The sequence below is a fragment of the Python bivittatus genome, unplaced genomic scaffold (assembly GCF_059951505.1).
Source record: "Python bivittatus isolate LINGU-HERP-01145 unplaced genomic scaffold, Pbiv_v1 ctg000690_np1212, whole genome shotgun sequence".
Taxonomy (NCBI): Eukaryota; Metazoa; Chordata; class Lepidosauria; order Squamata; family Pythonidae; genus Python; species Python bivittatus.
Genome location: NW_028277096.1, coordinates 2,749,041 through 2,770,092, shown reverse-complemented (window position 1 = coordinate 2,770,092; position 21,052 = coordinate 2,749,041). Strand labels below are relative to the sequence as shown.

The 21,052-nt window shown below is 40.9% G+C and overlaps 1 protein-coding gene across 3 annotated transcripts in view; it reads right to left on the bottom strand.

Annotated features, from left to right (window-relative positions):
- LOC103066363 (uncharacterized) overlaps positions 1–13,720 on the bottom strand; it is a 46,780-nt gene extending 33,060 nt beyond the window's left edge. Inside the window, exons 1-3 of one of the 3 annotated variants that reach the window (XM_088152422.1) lie at positions 13,567–13,720; positions 2,029–2,090; positions 3–164 (exon numbers count right to left, since the gene is read on the bottom strand). In XM_088152422.1, coding sequence (XP_088008548.1) covers positions 3–118 — 116 coding nt within the window. In that variant the 5' untranslated portion in view covers positions 119–164; positions 2,029–2,090; positions 13,567–13,720. Of the gene's footprint in view, positions 1–2; positions 165–2,028; positions 2,091–13,566 lie in introns of those variants that run through there. The other 2 variants (XM_088152420.1, XM_088152421.1) reach the window with 2 other exon arrangements.
- Positions 13,721–21,052: the final 7,332 nt, after the last annotated feature.

The window sequence follows — 21,052 nt, the reverse complement described above, 5'->3', positions numbered from 1 at the left end:
ACTTTTTAAAGGGAGAGCAAAGAACCAGCAGAAGGATCACGAGTATGATGGGAGCCACAGATGCTAAATTTCCCGTGAGTTGGGAAAATGGAAAATTGAAGGATGGTATAATCTCCATGCTGTCTGCCAGATGAACAGCCACAGACCTACAGAGGGAAGTGAAACTGAAAGAAAGAAAGAAACAATAAAATATACACCATATACTTATGCAAAAAGAATTGTGTGTGTGTGATGCACGTGTGCATGGGTATGTGTACATGTATGATATGAGCCAGAAAGGAAGATTTTAAAATCACAAATACTATATATACACAAGTCCACAAATGAATACAGGATCAGTACTGTTGTATATTTACAAAACTAGGGCTTATTTATATACTTAATACTCTTACTCTCAAAGCAAGAGTCACAAATTGAGACCTCCCCCCATTATATCTTTCAGGAGGCCCCATATCTCCTTGGTAGAGGTCATCATTTGCACACAGAAGGTTGTGGTTCAGCTTCTGGCATCTGCATGAAAAAGGACCTGATAGACACCACTGGGCTCAATAGACAAAAAATCTAGGTTGGTATTAAGCAGCTTTCTCCAATCTGATTCTAACACCCAAAGTGGTGGTGGGTTCCATTCATCCTTTTACCCATTAATAATGTCTTCTCTCTGTATCCCCTGTTCATTTATTTCTTGTCCTGGATTTAAATGTACTATTATTTATTATTTTTGATAAAGATGTTATCCTAGCTGTGATTTTAATGAATGCTGGAAGCTGCAGCATGGCCAATGAGATGCTGATGCTTAACAAAGCCTTAATGCTCATCCATATATAATGGGAAAAAACCATCCCCCCCAAAGATCCCCCAAGGTAAATATGGAACTAAATAAAAACAATGATTTATTGGGGACCACCAGCAAAACTTCATGCACGTTCCCAGTAAATCAGGAGTGCTGGAGAACATATGTGAGTGCAGAGGTTTTGTAGCAATCCAGACAAATGTGTGCACCCATCTAGTTATACAGAGAAAGAAAGGTGTGGACATGATAAAAGGAGAGAATGGGGATACCTTGCCTATTTCAACCTCATAGGCAGGAAACACCTCAGCCAGAAATTTGTAACAGCTTCCTGTAGTTCCGCACCTGAGGTCAAGATGAAAAAAGCCAAGGAGACGATGCTAGGAGATGAATTTTGAGTCCCAGCCTTGGTCTCTTTAAGAAACTAAAACTAGGAGAGGCATATTCTCCCAAGAAAGAGATTAAACACTCCATTAGCTAGCTGTCTGTTCATTTTAATTTAAAGATGACAGACAATTAAGAAAATTAGTACTGGAGGTATAACAGAAACAAGCCGGCACAAATGTAACACATTAAGGCAAGCAGCATTCCTGGGAGACTGACATTGCTTAAAAAAGCCCTTTTTTAAAAGAAAGGCCCTGTTTGTCCAAATGTTCCATGCCAGAATGCAGTACAATACTGAGAGACCACCAAGAAGCTGCTGGAGTCACCCTAATGGCATGTGCTGTAAATGACAAACAGGACAATCCAGTTTGGGTGAGCCAGAGGGAGCAATGTAGGATTCCCAGCAGGGCAGACTTGATTTAATTGTCCCTCCCAGTTGTGGCTTGCTGAGCAACAAGCTGAGAAGGAAGGAAAGTGCAAGGAAGAAAAGGAACCACTTATTGGCATTCTGTGTAAATGAATCAGTCAATTAGATTTATAGATGGCTATAGCTCAGTGGAAAAACAAATACTTTACAAGTAGAATGGCTCATATTCTACCCTGTTTATCTCTAAGTAAAATTAGAAAGCTGCTGCTAATCAGTGTTGAAAATCTGGAGTCAAATGATCCAGTGGAATTACTTGATAAAAGGCAGCTTTCTATGCCTGGCACCTATCAGCAAAGTAGGTATCCCACATGAAATTAATGAGAAGGGTTAATACTAAAAAAGGTCCTTTATGGGGAGTGGGGGAAGGATGGAGGGGAAAGATCCTCATGATTTAAATAAAAATCTGATTTTGTTTTAATCCCCAACCTACCTGCACCTGCATACTGCTCCCGAGATTAACGGCAGTTGTTGGCTTACCCCTTTCTCTGCAATCTGGGATGAAAAAGAACACAGATATTTCCATTCAGAAGGATGACAAGGTGGATCAAGGGAACAGACAAATACAGTGCAAACAGGATGGAATCAGAAATCCCATGATTGAATTTGTGTACTGAGATGGGAAACCTGCAGCATCCTGCATGCTCTCAAAATCTGACCCTCTCCTGCTTCACAAATGCAAGGTCAGTAAGGGGAAGCAGCATCAGGCCTATGGAGCTGAAGGCTGCTAGAAGTGAAGATTGCAAGGATGGAAGGGGCTTTAGAAGTCATCTAGTCCAGTTCCCTACTTGCGCAGGATCCATTGGTGCATTTCTCACAGATTACCATCTAGTCTCTGTTTGAATACTTCTAGGGAATGCAAACTCATACTTCATGTGACAGCCCATTCCACTCGTTTACAGTTCATACTCTCAGTTCCTTCTGATGTCTAACCTGAATCTCCTTCCTTGTAATTTTAACACAATGGCTCTATTGCCTTCTGGAGCAATAGAGAAAACAGGTAGTCCTCATTCAGCAACTGCCTCGTTTAGCAACCATTCAGTTACCACAGTGATGAAAAAGTAACTTTGCGACCAATCCTCACATTTACGATCTTCACAGATCTGTAAAGCAAAGGAAAGCTGAAGTAAGATCATAAGCACAGTCACAGTTTCACTTAGTGACTGCTTTGCTTAATGACTGAGTCGCTGGTCCCAATTGTGGTCGCTAAATGAGGACTACCAATGATCTTCAATAACCATTGACCAGTCTCCAACCTTTCCTTTTTGGGGAAGGTTGCTGAGAAGGTGGTTGGCCTGCAGGTGATGAGAACCCTGGAGGAATCGGATTATCTAGACCAGTTTCAGCTTTCAGGCTGGGATTTAGTACCGAGACAGCTTTGGTCATGCTTGTTGATGACCTGTGATGGAACCAGGATGGTGGTGGTGCATCCATTCTTGTGCTCCTTGACCTCTTAGCACATTTCAATACCATCAACCATGGTATTTATTCTGAGCTGACTCCACAGACTGGGGATTGGGGGCACTGTTTTAGGGTGGTTCTCTTCCTTTCTCTGGGGCAGTTCCAGCCAGTGTTGTTGGTGGGGAGAGACTGTCCCCTAGGCCCCTCACTTGTGGAGTACCACAGGGTTCTATTCTCTCTCCCCTACTTTTCAACATCTACATGAAACCACTGGATGAGGTCATCCACTGGTTTGGGGTTCAATATCATCAGTACTCTGATAATACCCAATTATATATTTTTTACTCTGGGCTGGCCAAGTGAGGCTGTTGAGTTTCTGTCCCAGTGTCTGGAGGCTGTGCAAGTTTGGGTGGGGAGGAACCATCTCCGACTCAATCCTATCAAGACTGAGTGGCTGTGGGTGTTTGGACTGCCCAGATCTGGGGATATTCCATCTTTGACTTGGATAAGGTTGCATTTCAAGGATGATGTGCAATTTGGGAGTCTTTCTGGACTCACAGCTCCTGCCCAATGAGCAGGTGGCAGCTGTGGCCAGGAAGGGTTTTGCCTCGCTTCATTTGGTGCTCCAGTTGCACCCTCTCCTAGATTGGGGGCCCCTTCAGACAGCTACGTATGCCCTAGGCACCCCACAGCGCAATTACTGCAACGCACTCTATATGGGGCTGCCCTTAGAGACCATTTGGAAACTATAGCTGGTCCAGAATGCAGTAGTACGGGCAGTGAGAGCCATGCCTCGGTATGCCCATGTAACAGCTCTACTTTGTGAGCTGCACTGGTTGCCAGTTTCCTTCCGGGCGTGATTCAAGGTGCTGGTCGTGACCTATAAAGCCCTACATGGCATAGGGCCTGGTTACTTGAGGGACTGCCTGTCTTCCATAGTATCTGCTCAACTGGTTCGATCTGGCAGGATTGGGCACTCCAGGTTCCACTGATTAAATAATGCCACCTATTGAGGCCCTGGAAGCGCACCTTCTCTGTAGTAATGCCTGCCCTCTGGAATGAAGTCCCCCCCAAGATCCAAACACTTCCCACCCTGCTGGTGTTTTGAAGGGCCTTAAAGACCTGGTTCTTTGCCCAGGCCTTTGGAGGGGATGACTGATCCATCCTTCCTTCCTTCCTTCCTTCCTTCCTTCCTTCCTTCCTTCCTTCCTTCCTTCCTTCCTTCCTTCCACCCTAACCCTAACCCTAACCCTAACCCTAACCCTAACCCTAACCCTAGCCCAATTCACATGGCCCATGGAATCCCATAGCATAGGGCAGTTACCATCATGTGGTAAAAGAAAAAAAAGTGCATGGAGTGACTTGTGCCCCGTCCACAACCATGATGCAGTCTTCAAGAATCACCTACATAGGAATGTGGCCTTTGGTGAAGAAAAGGGGATTTCTGGTTTGGATCTATTCTTGCCCATAAAGTACTCAAGCAGAAAAGCAAACTACATAATGAGAATTGCTTTTACCTGTGTCAACATATGGGCAGATTGTAAGATGAGGTGATTCTGGGGATGGTGTAAAAGGTTACCTGTTTTCCTAAACCAAACTGTGACTTAGGCACCACCTTTTTGCAGAATTTATCCAAAGGTTCAACAAATAAACCCTCCTTCCCAGCTGCTAGGCTGCAATTGAATGTTGAGCCAATTCTGACAGGCTGCTAATTACATTAAATTCTCTCACTAACATTACATTGTATGATTTGAATGAAAGCTTTTTTCTAGGGGGATTCATGGGATGAATAGATAGAGACAAAAAGTAGAGGGGGTACAATTAGTTTGTCTAATAGGAGGACCAGGAGAGCAATTGCTAAACAGCAGACATGAATTACCATTCTCTCTCATTACCTATTTTACCACAGTTTCAAGCAAGCCAAAAATTATACCTAAATCTCTTTGCCAGCACCTCTGCCCCAGCTGTGCTTCTAAGGTCCACCTGCCTCTGTACAGCCTAAATCTAGTCTCAACATTTTTGGTTATAATTACAAATTGTACTGAATCACAGTTTATCAAATAGTGATTTGCTGAATAAGCAGCAATTGGCAGGTTCACCCATTCTCCTAAACCATGAAACATAGTTTGCAACACAAGACCTAGTAGATGCAAGCCACACCTTTGTTGCAAACTCAACTTTGAAGTGGAATGAAGATGCTACTTCCTAATAAGCGCTTATGATCAAAGAACCTGCTTATTTAAATCAGATATCATACTATCACAGGGTGGTCTAAGCTTCACCAAGCCCATGAAACTGAAAGCAGAGGCAAATGCTTTAGGATGCATCCCCCATGGTCAGTGATGCTGCCATGTAGTGTTAAACACATGCCTCTGTACAACCGTCTAAGAGACTCTTTTCCCAAACAGATTTTGTCCATCTGATTTAGATGACCAGAAGATGCCTGCAGAAGGTTCCCTCTTATCAGATGATACATTATGAGAGGATAAGCTGGTGGGCATTCTTTGTGAACAGCTACCCCCACCCCCCACCCCCAACAAGGATGGCTCCACACAGCCTTTGGAGCCATTAGCACTAACCTTATATTTGAACTTGTATTACTGTGTTTATTATACTTTATTATTGTTATGTGATCTTTTTAAATTTGATTATCAGTAATGCCACCTAGTGTCCTCTTGAATTGAGGCAGCAGATAAATAATTCAATAAATAATCTGATGTTCCCTTTTGGTCTTATTTTTATAATGCTGCAGAAATCCTTCCATGAATGGACCTTTGTTTAGGCCAGTAGCTGACAGGATGAGTTATACAGTAGGATGAGACCATTTTCTAGCATCCTTCAATATCTTTATGCTAGCTTAACATAAAGGAGAGTTTTTGGTAGCACTACAATAAGATTAAATGACCAGAGAATTCAAATTCCTTAGCCTGGATTTGTCAATGAAACAAGATGATGAGAGACAGAATGTCATATAATTACTAAGTTTAGGTTTCTATTGCTAGACTTGCTGCAAGTTACCTGCAATTGTTCTGGAGCCCAAGATGCTTGGTGGGAGATCATGGGATGAATGGTATGGCACTCAAGTTGGAAAAAGTGATAACTGCAAAAATTACACATATTCTTCTTGCACACCAGTGCTTTACATCAAAGTGCATCTTTTTGACACTTTGCAACAGAAAAGATGTTTGTGTCAATTAACCTTTTCAGAAGCATCTTTTAGAAGGGAAATACTAGTGCATTGAAAATTTTAAAAAGTAAAGACTGATCCTAAAGTCAAGTTGACTTCCTGTGGCTAGATGGACATGCCCATTTAGGTTTTTTTAGCAACTATATGCAAATACTTTGCCTTTGCCTTCTGGGATATTCTGGAATATTTTTTCAATTTCCCAATCCCCTAGAATTTCCCATCCAAGTACTAGCCATGATCAAACCTGCTTAATTTTTTTTTTAAGAACAGACAATGTCTGCTAAATGCTGGCCTTTTAAATTCACTGAAATTCCAGTAACATATTCATTCCTTTTCAGAATCAATATGCATGTCACTCACACTACTGGTTTTTAAAATAACACATAAGACACATTTTATGGTTGAAACGTGCTTTGCCATTTTTCATTACAGTTACAATAATTAATTACAATAATGCTAGAAAATTTGGTCACAAACATAACACTCCAAGTCATTAGTGTAAATTTCATTCTAACTCTCCTACAATGGAGAGGTCTTCTATCTCCCAATCAATATAACTGATGTTACTAATGTAAACAATGAACGGACTTGGAGTATAGAACCATAGGGTTGGAAGGGACTTTGAAGGTCTTCCAGTCCTGCCCAGCGCAGGAATCAGACTATCCCAAATGACTGTCTAACATTTGTTTAAAAACCTTCAGTGATGGTTTTTAACCTATGACTCCAAGAGGCAGGCTGTTCCACTGCTTAATAGCTCTCATGGTCAGGAAGTTTCTCCTTATTTTGAATTTGGATCTGTCTCTGTAAAGCTTCTACCCATTGGCTCTTGTCCTACCCTTGGGCACTATGGAGGATAAATCTACACCCTCCTGCCTGTGATGCTCCTTCAAGTACTGGCAGCCTGCTATCATATCTCCCCTTAACCTTCTCTTCTTTCGGCTAAACATATAGTTATTTTAACAATTCCTTATAGGATTTAGCTTCCAAATCTCTCACCATCTTTGTTGCTTCTCTCTGCACTCTTTCCAGTTCATCAGCATCCTTCTTGTGTTGTGGCAACCAAAACTGGACATGGTATTCCAGGGATGGTCTGACCAGTGGAGCACAGAGTGGGATTATCATTTCCCATGATCTTAATACCTTTGTTGATGCAGCCCAAGATTACATTGGTTCTTTTGGTAGCTGCAACACATTGCCAACTCATGCTAATTTTGTACTCTACCAGGACACCCAGATCTTTCTCAGAAATACTACTGCTGATCCAGGTACTGTCTATCTTATACCAGTTTATTTATTTATTCCATTTTATCAGGAAGAAGGATCTAGTCAACTTTATCAAATGCCTTACTGAAATATAGGTGCACTACGTTCACAGCATTCCCTTGATCTACGAATATTGTCACTTTGTTAAAAAAAAAAAAAAAGATAGCACAACCTATTTTTAACGAACCCATGCTGGCTTCACCTTGGTCCTTTTAATGGGTTGCAAACCCATTGCATGATGATCTTTACTAAGATCTTCCCAGATATTGATATCAAGGTGATTTCCTCAGTCCCCTTTTTCCTCTTCTAAAGGGTTGGCAAGAGCTTCATCTTCTAACTATATAGTAGGGTTCAGATATTTCACATGGCACAAGGAGATGACCATCTATGACATCTTTATTGGTCCTAGGTAACGCAGTCTTCCCTAAATGGATTAAGACTCAAAAGACTAATTATTGGTTTATGAAAGAGAAACCTGTCACCTTTATTTATTTTATTTATTAATCAAATTTGTATGCTGCCCAACTCCCAACAACTCTGGACAGCTCACAACAACTACATCAAGGAAAATACAATAAGAACCGGTTTAAAATAAAATGAGAATTTTATTATTAATTTTATTAAAATAGAGCCAGTTTGGTCTAGTGGTTAAGGCTCCAGGCTAGAAAGCAGGAGAATGTGAGTTCTAGTCCCACCCTAGGCATGAAAAACTGGCTGGGTGACTTTGGGCCAGTCCCTCTCTCTCAGCCCAACTCACCTCACAGGGTGGTTGTTGTGGGGAAAATAGAAGGAGGAAGGAGTATTAGGTATGTTTGCTGCCTTGAGTTAGTTATAAAAACAATAAAGGCGGGATAAAAAAATATTTAAAAAATTAATAATATAATAAATATAAGATGGTGAGAACAATGACTAACTGGACAAGAACAAAGCAAAGGATCTTCACTCTCCTTTGCCAAAGCTCTTGCCTGGGCGAAGAGCTAGGTCTAAGGCCCTCTAAACAACAGCAGGGAGGGACCATCCAGATCTTGTGCTGCTACAGAGAAGGTGTGCTTCAAGTGTCCTGACAGATGAGATTGTTTAATTAAAGAGACCTGAAGTGCACCAACCCTGCAGGATCAAATTGGCCAGGAAGACACAATGGAAGACAGGTGGTCCCTCAAGTAACCAGGCCCTTTATCCTCTGTATATACATAATTGCACAGCATCATTACTGACCATAGGGCACATGTATTAAGGCAGTGTTCCTCAACCTTGGCAGCTTGAAGATGTGTGGACTTCAGCTCCCAGAACAGGGGAGTCAATCATTTAAAATACTCAGAGGAATTCTGGGAGTTGAAGTCCATATATCTTCAAGCTGCCAAAGTTGAGGAACACTGTATTAAGGTTTCAGTAGCCCCCCATTTCCTGGTTTTGTGAACTTTGAACCAACCTGAGACTCTGCCCTTAAACCAGCCACTCTTTTAATCACTGAATTGTTTCTGAAAAACAAATCTAGTAATACAAAATTGGCAGATTTACTTTTTTCTCAATATATCTGAATTTGCTTTCTTGAAAGTCAACCTACATGATGAATCTTGATAGTATAGATATTTAACAGTAATCATTAAATTATTTCAAGGTGCACATTCAATGTTTTATAATGTACACTTTAAGTGAAAAAGAAATGCAGATAACCATGTTTTGTAATTAGAATAATTAAAAATAATAAATGACTTGATTTTAAAATGGACAACCAGAAAACACAAACTGGGGAGTCAATCATTTAAAATACTCAGAGGATTTCTTTATGCTGACTTATAATTTTAAAAAGTGAGATTTAAGTAACTTATTAGAATTTCCCTCCTACAGTTTATACTGAAAGGTATAGATTACAAATGTAGATTGTCATTTTATTTTGACTTACTAGATGGAAAATTCCATTACTAGACCAAATATAGCGTATTCTATAGTAAGAGAATAGGAAGTAAGAATTATCTGTGGGACAAGCCCAGCCTTGACACTAAGGCTTACTTCTGAAAAAACTCCACCGGATTATACCTTATTGCAACTATTGAGTTCCGTATTCATATTCTTTCTTTCAGAAGTATAAAATTTAAATACTTCACTCTCCTTTCTGAGTAATGTTTAGATTAAAACGTCAGTCCCCTTTCCCCTTTAACCTGCCAGTAATTCATGCAATAGCTACAAAGTCAACAAATGCCATTTGCTAACTCTATTACTATGTAAACATCTTAGGACTCTCTCACATAAAATATGTTTATGATTAAACCAGTATAATATAAACATTAGTGCATAAATGCAGTAGTATGTACCACCACATAATTAGGCAGAAGTTCAACAAGAATTCTATTCCTCTAAGTAATTGAACTTGCTACTGGTACTACTACCCCAATAGGAACTCTGCTAAAAAGTCCCTGAAATTTGGGCACAGCCTTGACACTAGAATCACATTGAAAAAAGAACTGCAATTCAGAAACATTCATCTTTCCCTCCCAACTGAGCACCAATACATACTGTATGTAACCAAAATGGAACCATATGTAGTATAGAAAGGGAGGGATCTTAATATGCTTATGAAATTCCCGAAGAGTGCAGAAGTATAAAACAACTAATCAGTGATAACTACCCTTATAATAGCTCAAGGAGGGATATTAAGAGAGGCAGAAGGAGCAGGGAACATGGATGGCCAACTTGATTCATTGATGCTGTCCAGAGTCTCTTCTTGATATTTCCCCATGAAGGAGCTCAATATGGTTTTATACCATGCCAAAACTCAAAATAGGGCTGAGCCAAAGTACTAGCTTTTTAATTTTTAAACTGTGACTTGAATACTCAACCTTAAATATTTTTTAACGTTAAATTTTCTACATTATTGTTACCTAACATAAGTCCACAAGGCAACATAAAATTGGCAAGCTTTTTTAATTGGCTCTATTCTAATGCATTTAAATAGCAAAGAGGCATTAAAATTTTCAAGGAAAATCTCCCTCCCTTCCTCTGCCCAAAGATATGTATGACAGACATGGCTGCTGCAGAAGGCACATGAGCAAGGCCATCCAGGATACACAGCGACCCTTAGATGAATTGGTGAATTTTGAAAGAATCTCAGAATGACAAAGGAAAATACTCCACCAGTTTGGATAACTCTTAATGCAGAAGTTATTGTCTCAGTGTTTCACTCCCTAGGCAGGATTGATACAACTCTCTTAATTGCTGGAAGAACAGATGAGCCAACAGTTGAACAAAGAACACAGGTGTAAGAAATGGCAGCCTTTCCTAACCCCCCTACCACCACCAAGATAGGACTGAGTTTTTTCAATTGAATTTCTCTTTCCAGAACTGCATGGGGCTTCTCTAGTTTCCCACAGCACTATCAATCTTGAAGGAGTTCAATTATCCTGTGGCTGGCTAGCTAGATAAATAAATAAAATATTAGTTTGATAACCAGCACTGCCATATATATCAATTGGTGGCAGCCTTTTCGATTGGTTTGATGACATGGGTCGGGGTAGAAGTACTGCCAGGGAAACCACTCACTGCTGTCCTTGCAGTGTTCCACGCTAACACTGTTCAGACAATAGCAGAATCTAGCCCTATTCCTAAATCACAGTAAACACAGGCTATGGGGGCAGTGTATATCAACATGCCTTCCTCCCAGCCTAACAACTGGAGAAAAGCACATGAAGTGGCTGTTTGAATGAACCCTGTAATCCAAGGATTCCTTAACCAGCATGGGAATTCTGGGAAGATCCAGTCCTAATGTATCTGGAGGTCAACAGGATGAGAAAAGTTGAGATACAGAATATTTAACTTAATTTAAATTAAATGTGCAGCAAAGTAAGAAACTCAAACAGTTATCCATTACTATTATACCCTTGGTATATACCAGCAAGTAATTAGTAACTACATTTTTATTGCTTGTAAATCACTACAAAGCCTGGTACATTTTCATATCTTTATCAGCTCAACAGCCCATGGAGCTTTTCATCAGTTGTGAGAGTTATCCAAGATTCAGACGTACTCTCCACAAGTGTTTGGCTAAGAAGATCATGGGACAAAGCAATTCATCTATAAAATGAGGGGGGAAAGTATATTTTATGACCGTTCCCTAGTGTGAGGGTTGTTAGGCATGAAAATCCCTCCTCCAAAACATGATATTAGCTAGTTTTTTAAAAATGATAAAGTTTAACCTGTTGCAACTTGGTGTCCTCTGTATTGGAGTGCAACCCCACCATACCCAGGTAGATTGAAAAAACTAATTTAGGCAGAAAAACAATATCAGTTGACTAATAGCAATTGGCCAAGATAGCTAAGTTAACATTTTGTTCACATGAAACCTACCCATGGTAAATTGAACCATAATTTACTCTAAGTGTGTACAATGTAAACCAACTGCACAGGCTGGGTTCATACAAATACTAGCAAACTGATTAGTTAGCTAGGTTGTGAACAGTATATCTTGTGAACCCTATCCTAACCTCCCATATTCTCACACACAGGCAGTATGTCTTCAAATATCAATTATGTACATCTGTGGAAGGCTATCACTATCGGGACCTGCCTCTGAGAAGTCACTGTTGGTAGCTGCAAGACACAGAATGGACTCGTCATCTGATCCAACAGTAAAATGAAAGGTACAATTGGGCAATATATTTATTGCCAGTTATCAGGAATGCATCTGACTTATCACAATCCACCAGGAACTAGGCAACTCAGCAATGGGGATGGAGGAGAGGCATAGCTGCTGTAACACAGATATTGTGAAGGAAGCAGTGAAGAGGGGAAAGGAGGGGAAAGCAGGTTATCTATATACTGCTAAAACCCTCATTCTGAGGGTTTGTACCCTCAGTTTAGCCCAAACAATGCATTATACTGCAACAATTTTTGAATCAAGATACCTAAAATCCGCTAACTTAAAGAACATGTAAAAAATCCAGGACCCATTACTTCAGTGGAATTGAAATTGTCAAGATGTTCACACTAGTTTTATTTGCAAAGGTGTGGCTGTTGCAGCATCCCCGTGCTCACATGATCATGATTTCCAACGCTCTCTGCCAGCTTCCCACAAGCAAAGTCAATGGGGAAGCCGGCAGGAAGTCAGAAGTCGCTCCCACTCCCACTGCTTTTTTGTCTCCTGTGGTCATTCTGTTTATCTGTTTAGGTAAATAAATATTTGCTTATTATTGAAGTTCATTTGCCAGTACAATTATTTTTCTATTTATGATATATATTCTTCTTAAATGATTGCGTGACTATCCAGCATTGAGGTAAAAAAAAATGGTCTGCCTAAAATTTAATGTTCATTCTGGTCACATCAGACTGTATTACCTTTCTCTCAAAGGATGACCCAATAAGTCACAGGGTTACCTAGTTTTAAATAAATACTTATTTTCCTGCTTATCTCCCATGATGCCATCATTTCCTCCCTGGCCCATGAGTGAGACAGGCTTAAGTCACTCTTTGCTGTAGTGTTTTTCTCCTTATTCCAGTAGCGCCCAAGGACCATATCAAAGTGTGCAAAATCTGTTGAACTTTATCAGTGATACTTTTGGAGAGAAATCAAGCAACTGGCAGTGGCTGGGAAAAGAAGCAGGATAGATGGCAGCAACCAGGGTAGCAAAATTCATTCTACTTTTATTTTCTGCCGACTCAGAATAGGTGAATAAGTACTTTAAGTGAGTAGTTAAGAAAGGCCCACGGTGGTTCAGCCATTCCTGTCTCTTGGAGGAGAGAAATGAAGTACTTTTCCACCCCAACTGCCTCCTTAAATTTGCATACAGTGAGGACTCTAACATTTTGCCAGTACTGATCAATGCTTAAATGACCAGTCCGCTTCTGTAAGTGGAATGGAAGGAGGAAAAGGCTTTTTGTTTTGCTTCAGGTAACAAAACGTCTGGGGCTCATTGAAGATCCTCCTCATCCAGAGAGATCTGTAGATAGCCTTCCCCAGCCTAGCACTTTCTGATCCCCCACAACTCTCAGCCGGTACAGAGGCTGTAGACCAAGACACCTAGAGAGCACCACGTCGGGGAAGGCTGCCTTCGGAGAGGGCAAGGCTGGCAATACGGTTCATTCATCTCCCTGGAAGCTGCAGGTCGGGAAAGAAATGGCAACACTCACCACCAGGGAGGAGGCGATGGATCCTCCCGGCTCCCGAGCGTCCTGCCTTGCCAGCGAGGAGAAGGTCTGAAATTTGCTCCCTACAGCAATCAGAGAGATGACAAAGGTAGGCGACGGGCAGCAGGCTCGCTCTTCTAAGGCAGGGCGGCAATTACTTCCTGGTTGCTCACTTCTACCTCAGAGAAGCTCCGAGGATCCACCTGTCCGTCTCCAGACAGGTATGAAAGAGCAACGGCTAAAAGTTTCCGGCCCGACATCGTGGGCCGCCCTCCTGTGAAGGGCGCGGGGGAGAGTTGCTCGTCTCGGGAAAAGGACAGGCTGCTTGAGCACGGGAAAAAACTGCGCTTCGGAATCGCGGGCATTTCACCTGGAGTCAGCAGCCCGCTTCCGCGGCGTTGAGGCGCCGGCGAATCTCGCGCCTTCGGCAAAGTCACCGCGTTGAACGTGACGCCGGCGAGCCCTCGCGGCCACCCCCTCACCGGCCTTTAACAGCCGACACAGCGGGCACAACGGGGTGTGAGTGTGTGTGTGTGTATGTGTGAACAAGGTGCTGCGGTGTGCATTGCCATTTAACTTTCCCGCCATGTTTTCCCCGAAGTTCAGCCCTGTAGGTTTTGATGGCGTGAGAAGGGCAATCTTTTTTTCATTTCCAGTGTGTGATTCAGCTACGGTACAAAGAATGTTCTCTCTGCTGCCGTCGAGTCACCCCTGGAATCCAGCCACGAAGGGGGAAAGAAACAAGTTATTTCCCGGTTGACTTAATGGATCACTAACACTCAGGAATGCCCAGCGGACGTTTGTTCGGCAGGTGAAGACAAATTGATGGGGAGAAGATCTAAATTAAAAGAAGTAATAATATTGTATTATTGGGCTGTGTTTAAGTCTAATAGTAATGTATATGTATTTTTTCTCCCCACAGCCACTTTTTTTCTTCTTTCGGACAGGGCTCCTATACTAACATCAGTTTCTTGGTTTGCTAAAAACCTACCTTGGAAAGCTTCCATTATTTTGTGTCCAAAGACAGGAGAAACATCTGGCAGAAGTTTAACATACAGCTGTCTATTAATAGAAAGGGTGGCAGCCATCATTCTCTTACAAAAAACAAAAAGAAAAGAAAATAGTGGGTTTGATGCTTTTAAATTACCTACACACACACAGACACAGGTAAGAACCAGTTTAATGAGATGGCAGGGATAGCAGAAAAGAAGATGGGACATGGCATAAAATAAAGGGATTCTTGATCATTTGTAATGAATGTCTATGAAATATAATGCTTTGGTTGTTTACTGTTATTAATAATATTGAAAAGGGTTTAAAGAATTCAGGAAAACAAGAGCCTTTGGCAGCACTGAGTCTTTTTTCACTGATGAGACTTAAATAAACTGGAGCAAGATAAAGTTCCAAGAAGCAACAGTTAGAACCGGTCATGGAACAACCGATTGGTTCAAAATAGGGAAAGGTGTACGACAAGGCTGTATACTGTCACCCTGCTTATTTAACCTATATGCAGAGTACATCATGAGAAATGCCAGGCTGGAAGAATCACAAGCCGGAATTAAGATTGCAGGGAGAATCATCAACAACCTCAGATATGCGGACAATACCACCCTAATGGCAGAAAGTGAAGAAGAACTAAAGAGCCTCTTGATGAGGGTGAAAGAGGAGAGTGCAAAAGCTGGCTTGAAACTCAACATTAAAAAAACTAAGATCATGGCATCTGGACCCATCAATTCCTGGCAAATAGAAGGGGTAGAAATGGAAGCAGTAACAGACTTCATTTATTTGGGCTCCAAGATCACCGCAGACGGAGACTGCAGCCATGAAATTAAAAGACGCTCCTTGGGAGGAAAGCTATGGCAAGCCTAGATAGCATATTAAAAAGCAGAGACGTCACCTTGCCGACAAAGATCCGCATAGTCAAAGCTATGGTTTTTCCAGTAGTAATGTATGGCTGTGAGAGCTGGACCATAAAAAAGGCCGAGCGCCGAAGAATTGATGCCTTTGAACTGTGGTGCTGGAGAAGACTCTTAAGAGTTCCCTGGACTGCTAGGAGGTCAAACCAGTCAATCTTAAAGGAAATCAACCCTGATTGCTCATTGGAAGGATCGATAATGAAGCTCAAGCTCAGATATTTTGGCCACCTAATGCGAAGAGAGATCTCTTTGGAGAAGACCCTGATGCTGGGAAAGATTGAAGGCAAAAGGAGAAGAGGACGGCAGAGGATGAGATGGTTAGATAGCATCACTGAAGCAATGAGCATGAAACTGAGCAAACTCAGGGAGGCAGTGAAGGACAGGAAGGCCTGGCGCAATATGGTTCATGGGGTCACGAAGAGTCGGACACAACTTAACGACTAAACAACAACAACAACAAGATAAAGTTGGCAATGTTGTGAAATGAAAATGAACATTTTTTAAAAAAAATTAAACATCTGATCCCATAAACTGATGCCACACCTGTTCCCAGTTACATATGTCACCTGTGTTTCCTGAAGAAAGGGAGGGATGCAATTTTTAATTTATATTCTTTATTATTATAATTATGTTCTGTTGCAACCCTAAAATACAAAGTACTCAGTGGTTCACAGGATACATAGTAATTATTAAAACATCTATGATCAGTTTGAAGTTATAAGCATATAAAATATAATAAACCCTAAAAAGCAGTGCCTCTGAACTTCTGCCCCCCTTGCATCCCCCAAATAGGTAACCACAAGGAGCTTTTCCCAGGAAAATCAAGGTGGTTGGGCAGATTCTACTGAGAAAATGCAGTCCTGAAGGTAATTTGTTGGCAAGACATGAAGGGCTTTATAAGTTAAGACCAGCACTTTAAATTGTACCTGGAAGCCTACTGATAACAATAACCAATGTTTATTAGATTTTTATACTGCTACAATAATACACTTCCTTGTGGAGTGATATGATTAAGTAAAATGGTAATAACACAATTTTAAGTACCTTCCATATTCAAACTTTTTTTTCCTTTTTTGTGCTTTCGAATCAGTGATGACTCCTGGCCTGGACTAGTCCCTGCAGTTTGCTTGGCAAGATTTCAGAAGCGGTTTGCCACTGCCTCCTTCCTAGGGCTGAGAGAGGGTGACTGGCCCAAGGCCACCCAGCTGGTTTGATGCCTAAGGTGGGACTAGAACTCATGGTCTCCTGGTTCTAACCACTACACCAAACTGGCTCTCTATTCAAACTTTACATGTTTATATTTTTATAGATTCAGTAGTTCAGTGAATCGGTGTAAATCAAATGGTTATGTGATTTTTTAAAAATCAAAGTATAATGCAAAATTTCATATTAACGAGTTATAAAATTAATAGATAAGGGAGCTCATACAAGGATGGGGAAACTATGGACCTCTAGATGATGCTGAATTATCATTTTCAGCATTCATCATTGGCAGGGATAACTAAGGCTGCAGAGAGCTTTGGTCCAGGAACATCTGGAGAGCCATAGGTTCCCCACCCCATTGTTGGATAACCATGTACCGAACACATTTCATTTGGTATGTTTTTGCATTACGTAATATTTCAGCTGCCAATGCAAATTATAACTAAACAAACAGTAAGCAGTTTCATATAATTTATAACAAGGCAAAAGGGAGGAGAACTGTCATGCATATAACTTTATTTATTAGATTAATGTGTAGTTACCACACCCATGAAACTATGCGACCCAGCAAGACTGGAATAAGAAATACCCAGGTGCAGCCTGGAAGAACTGAATGCTTGGCAAAAGAGAAAGCAGAGTTCCTTTCCCTCTGAGACTTTTCTACAAGACTTGGCCCCTCTAACTCTGCCCAACAGCTGTCAATCTTTTTAGCAACCAGGCATCATTTTGACATGTAGCAGTGCTGTGGATAATCTTCTGAAGTGTTGCTGGTCTTCATTCTGAGCAGGCCATTGTAAAGCTTAAGCAAAGGATTCTAAATTGAAGATCTGAAACTATAACAACCAGCTAGATACCTTGAGCAACTTATGGTTACAAGTACTACAGGACTATTACATGAATGCAGTTTGGCACCTTATCTTTGACCCTTAACACTTGTTTGAAGAGGTTGTCAGATACAGCTTTTTCTCATCCTACAGCTAGGATGAGAAAAAAAGTCCCACCTCCCATATATCTCCCTTATCTGAACCACAGAAATTTGGATGACCACAGAAGGCAAGAAAAAGATACAGAACGAATGGTTATCTGGATTTCTGCAACCCTGAATGGTAAGCCAGTCCCACCAGTAGGAAGAAGAAAAATAGGTAGAATAAAACCTATTTTAAAGTCACTGCACTGCACCAGTAACTTTCCAGGTCCTTTATGGCCCTATGCAGTATATCACCAGAATATATATGGCACGACCTTGCTGAAACGGAATCTGTCCATCCAGCCCAGTCATTTAGAGGTCTGTTGAGAGTCCCCCCAGTTGTAAGATACACGGGGTGTTGTTGGGAGCCATGGAAAGGACCTTGGAGAGACCATCCAAAAGTCACTAAAACAATAACAGGTGCAAAAGTTTGAGAGAGAGGGAAAGTATTACAAAGAGACTCAGATTGGTCCCTCCAATTCCCTGGGATAAAAGAGGTAAAGGAGGAAGATACAGGCACACTTGCAAGATTTTGTTAATAGCCTGCCTCAATAAAGTATCATTCTAGTCTTCCTGTGGACTCTGTTTCCTGATCTGATCTATCTCAGGCAGCTGACAGGTGTAAACAAGACAACAGGCCTTTCCTGTGATGGTTTCCAGCAGACAACTGGATATTTTAAGAACTGACTATTTAGTGGAATTGATTATTTTTTAAAATATATATTTCTGATTTCTGTTGCTCATCACCCAGAGTCCATCAGGATTGAGACAAGAGAACAATTTTGTTAAATAAATAAATGAGAGACATGTGAAACTATTTTTTTTAATAAAAGATAACACATAAATGTGTGTGTGTGCGCACGCACATGCACATGTGAGAGCAAGCCCCAAGCTAACTCATTTAGTTCTGTAGTTATAGTCAGTAATTCACAGTTTAATCAAACTGGAAGCATACCTTTCCAACCCTCATTCTGAGATGTCTCCCAGCTATATGGTAGACAAACTTTAAGAAACCTGGTATCCCATTGTGCAAGCAAAGAATATGTGCTTTCATCCTTTAATCATACATTATTCCTGTAGCTCTGCTACTACTTTTCCCAATCAGTTATTTATCCAAGCCTTCAAGATCCATTACTATAGAAAGGAAGAGTTATAACAAAAAATAGATTAAAATCCGAATGTGTTGAAAAGCAGAAACTTACATTCCTTTTGGATGAGATAAATCTATTATGAAAAAAAAGGTGGTTTATTAAATTGTTCTTCTATTCTTTATTTTCACAGAATTATTGAAAATGCAACCTTCTGTTGTCATTTTAATAAATGGGATGAAAATAAGATTTTTTTGTGTCCACTGGTCAAAAATGTGGATTATTAAATCATTACTGTTTAGAAGTGGTGGTGTAGAACTCCAGAAAGACATCCTACATGCCATTAAATATATGTAATAAATTCCTCTGTATGCCTGTCACTTGTTTTCAAAATGGCATTTCTAGAAGCTTCATTATCCAGTTATTAATGCCACCTAAAAATTAGGATTTGTAAGTCTATACCATTAGTAACTTAGCAACAATGACAGTTTATTGAATCATATTGCATGCATCCTATTCAGGGCCCCAGAATTCCTTTTGGGAACCATCAGATGATACCAAAAGGAGATACAATTTAGCTGAGTACCAAACAAACAAGTAGCAGCAAGTAACGGCAGCTTATTTCCATGCCTTAAAAAGCTTAATCAACATTTCTGCAATTTAAGAGGCCCCAAAGTAGGCCTGGCCATCTTACCTAGTCCATTGGAAACCCAATCAGTGGCCCTCTGGACATATAGAAGTCTCCTTCAAGAAGTACACATTAACCATGTTCACATTTCATACATTGATGGCATCTGGCCTGGTGGTGATGACTTACTAAGAGAAGGAGCTGTGAATTTTGCTGGTTAGCCAAATGAAATCATGAACCACATATATGCTAGGTGAAAAAGGTGAGGAGTCATTAGAAAACAGACCAGAAATGAAACGGCCAACTGGATCTATCCAAGACTATTATGCAGGGCTTTTGGATAGGTTCATCTTATGTGCCAATTGCCTCCATTTCTGGATATGGTAACTCATGCCTTAGTTACCTTCTTGGATTTCTGCAATGAATTCTACATGGGGCTGCCCTTCAAAAGATGTGGAAGCTGCAGCTGGTCCAGAATATGGTGGTGTGGGCAGTTCTGGGCCTTTCACAATATACTAATGTAATACCACTGCTTTGCAGGCTGCTCCAGCTTCCAGTGAGCTTCCTAGTTCAATTCAAGGTGCTGGTTATCATCTATAACGCCCTACATGGCACAGGGCCAGGATATTTGTGGGACGACCTCTCTGCAATTGTTTCTGCCTGTTTCACCAGAACTGACAGACTGGGTATGCTCCATTAAACAATGCCATTTTGTGAGAACCAGGAGTTGTGCCTTCTCTGTTGTGGTGCCTGCTCTGGAGGATAGCATCCACCTGGAAATCCAGATGGGCCGAACCCCATTGGCTTTTTGTAAGGCACTAAAGACCTGGTTGTTCCCTTAAGCCAGTGTTTCTCAACCTTGGCAACTTCAGGAAGTGTGGACTTCAACTCCCAGAATTCCCTAGCCAGCATAGCTGGCTGGGGAATTCTGGGAGTTGAAGTCCACACATCTTGAAATTGCCAAGGTTGAGAAACACTGCCTTAGGCATTTGGGCTGAGGTACGAGGTGAACCACCCTAACAAAGCAGTGGCAGGCAAACAGCAGAGCCGCCTTGATATGAACAATGTGACATAGGTTTATATAGAGAATTATTATTTCATTTCATTTCAATATTACCCTCCCTAAACAAGTGCAGGGTGATTTATATTACAACATAACCTCTTTAACTGTTAAAATCAATTAAAACCAACATAAAACTCATTTAAAACTTACAATAATTGAAAACCTTCAAAAGTATGAAAAACCCAGGCAGTAAGGATGGGTCTTTAGAAAGGTCTTCAGAAATCCTAAAATCTGCATGGAGTATACATTTTGCTGAGAAGGCCCAGCCCAAAGATGGTGGCATTGAAATATGACCCTTCCTGACAAAGCTAATGAACAGCAGGAATCATGCAAAGAAAGGCTTTGTCTCAAATAACCAAGGCTTAAAATATTTAGGACTTTAAAAGGGATAACCAGTTGCACTGCTTTTTACCCAAAAATCTACCAGCAGCCAGCACAGCCATTTAAGAATCTGGCTACTGAATTTTGAAATAACTGAAATGTCCAAACTACATATACGCCAGTCTTATATAGAACACACTGCAGTAATCCTCCATTCTCGAAATTACCAGCTGATGCACAATTGTTTTGCGGTCATTCTCTTCAGAGAATGAGTGGAGCTGTCAAATTAGTTTCAACTGGGCT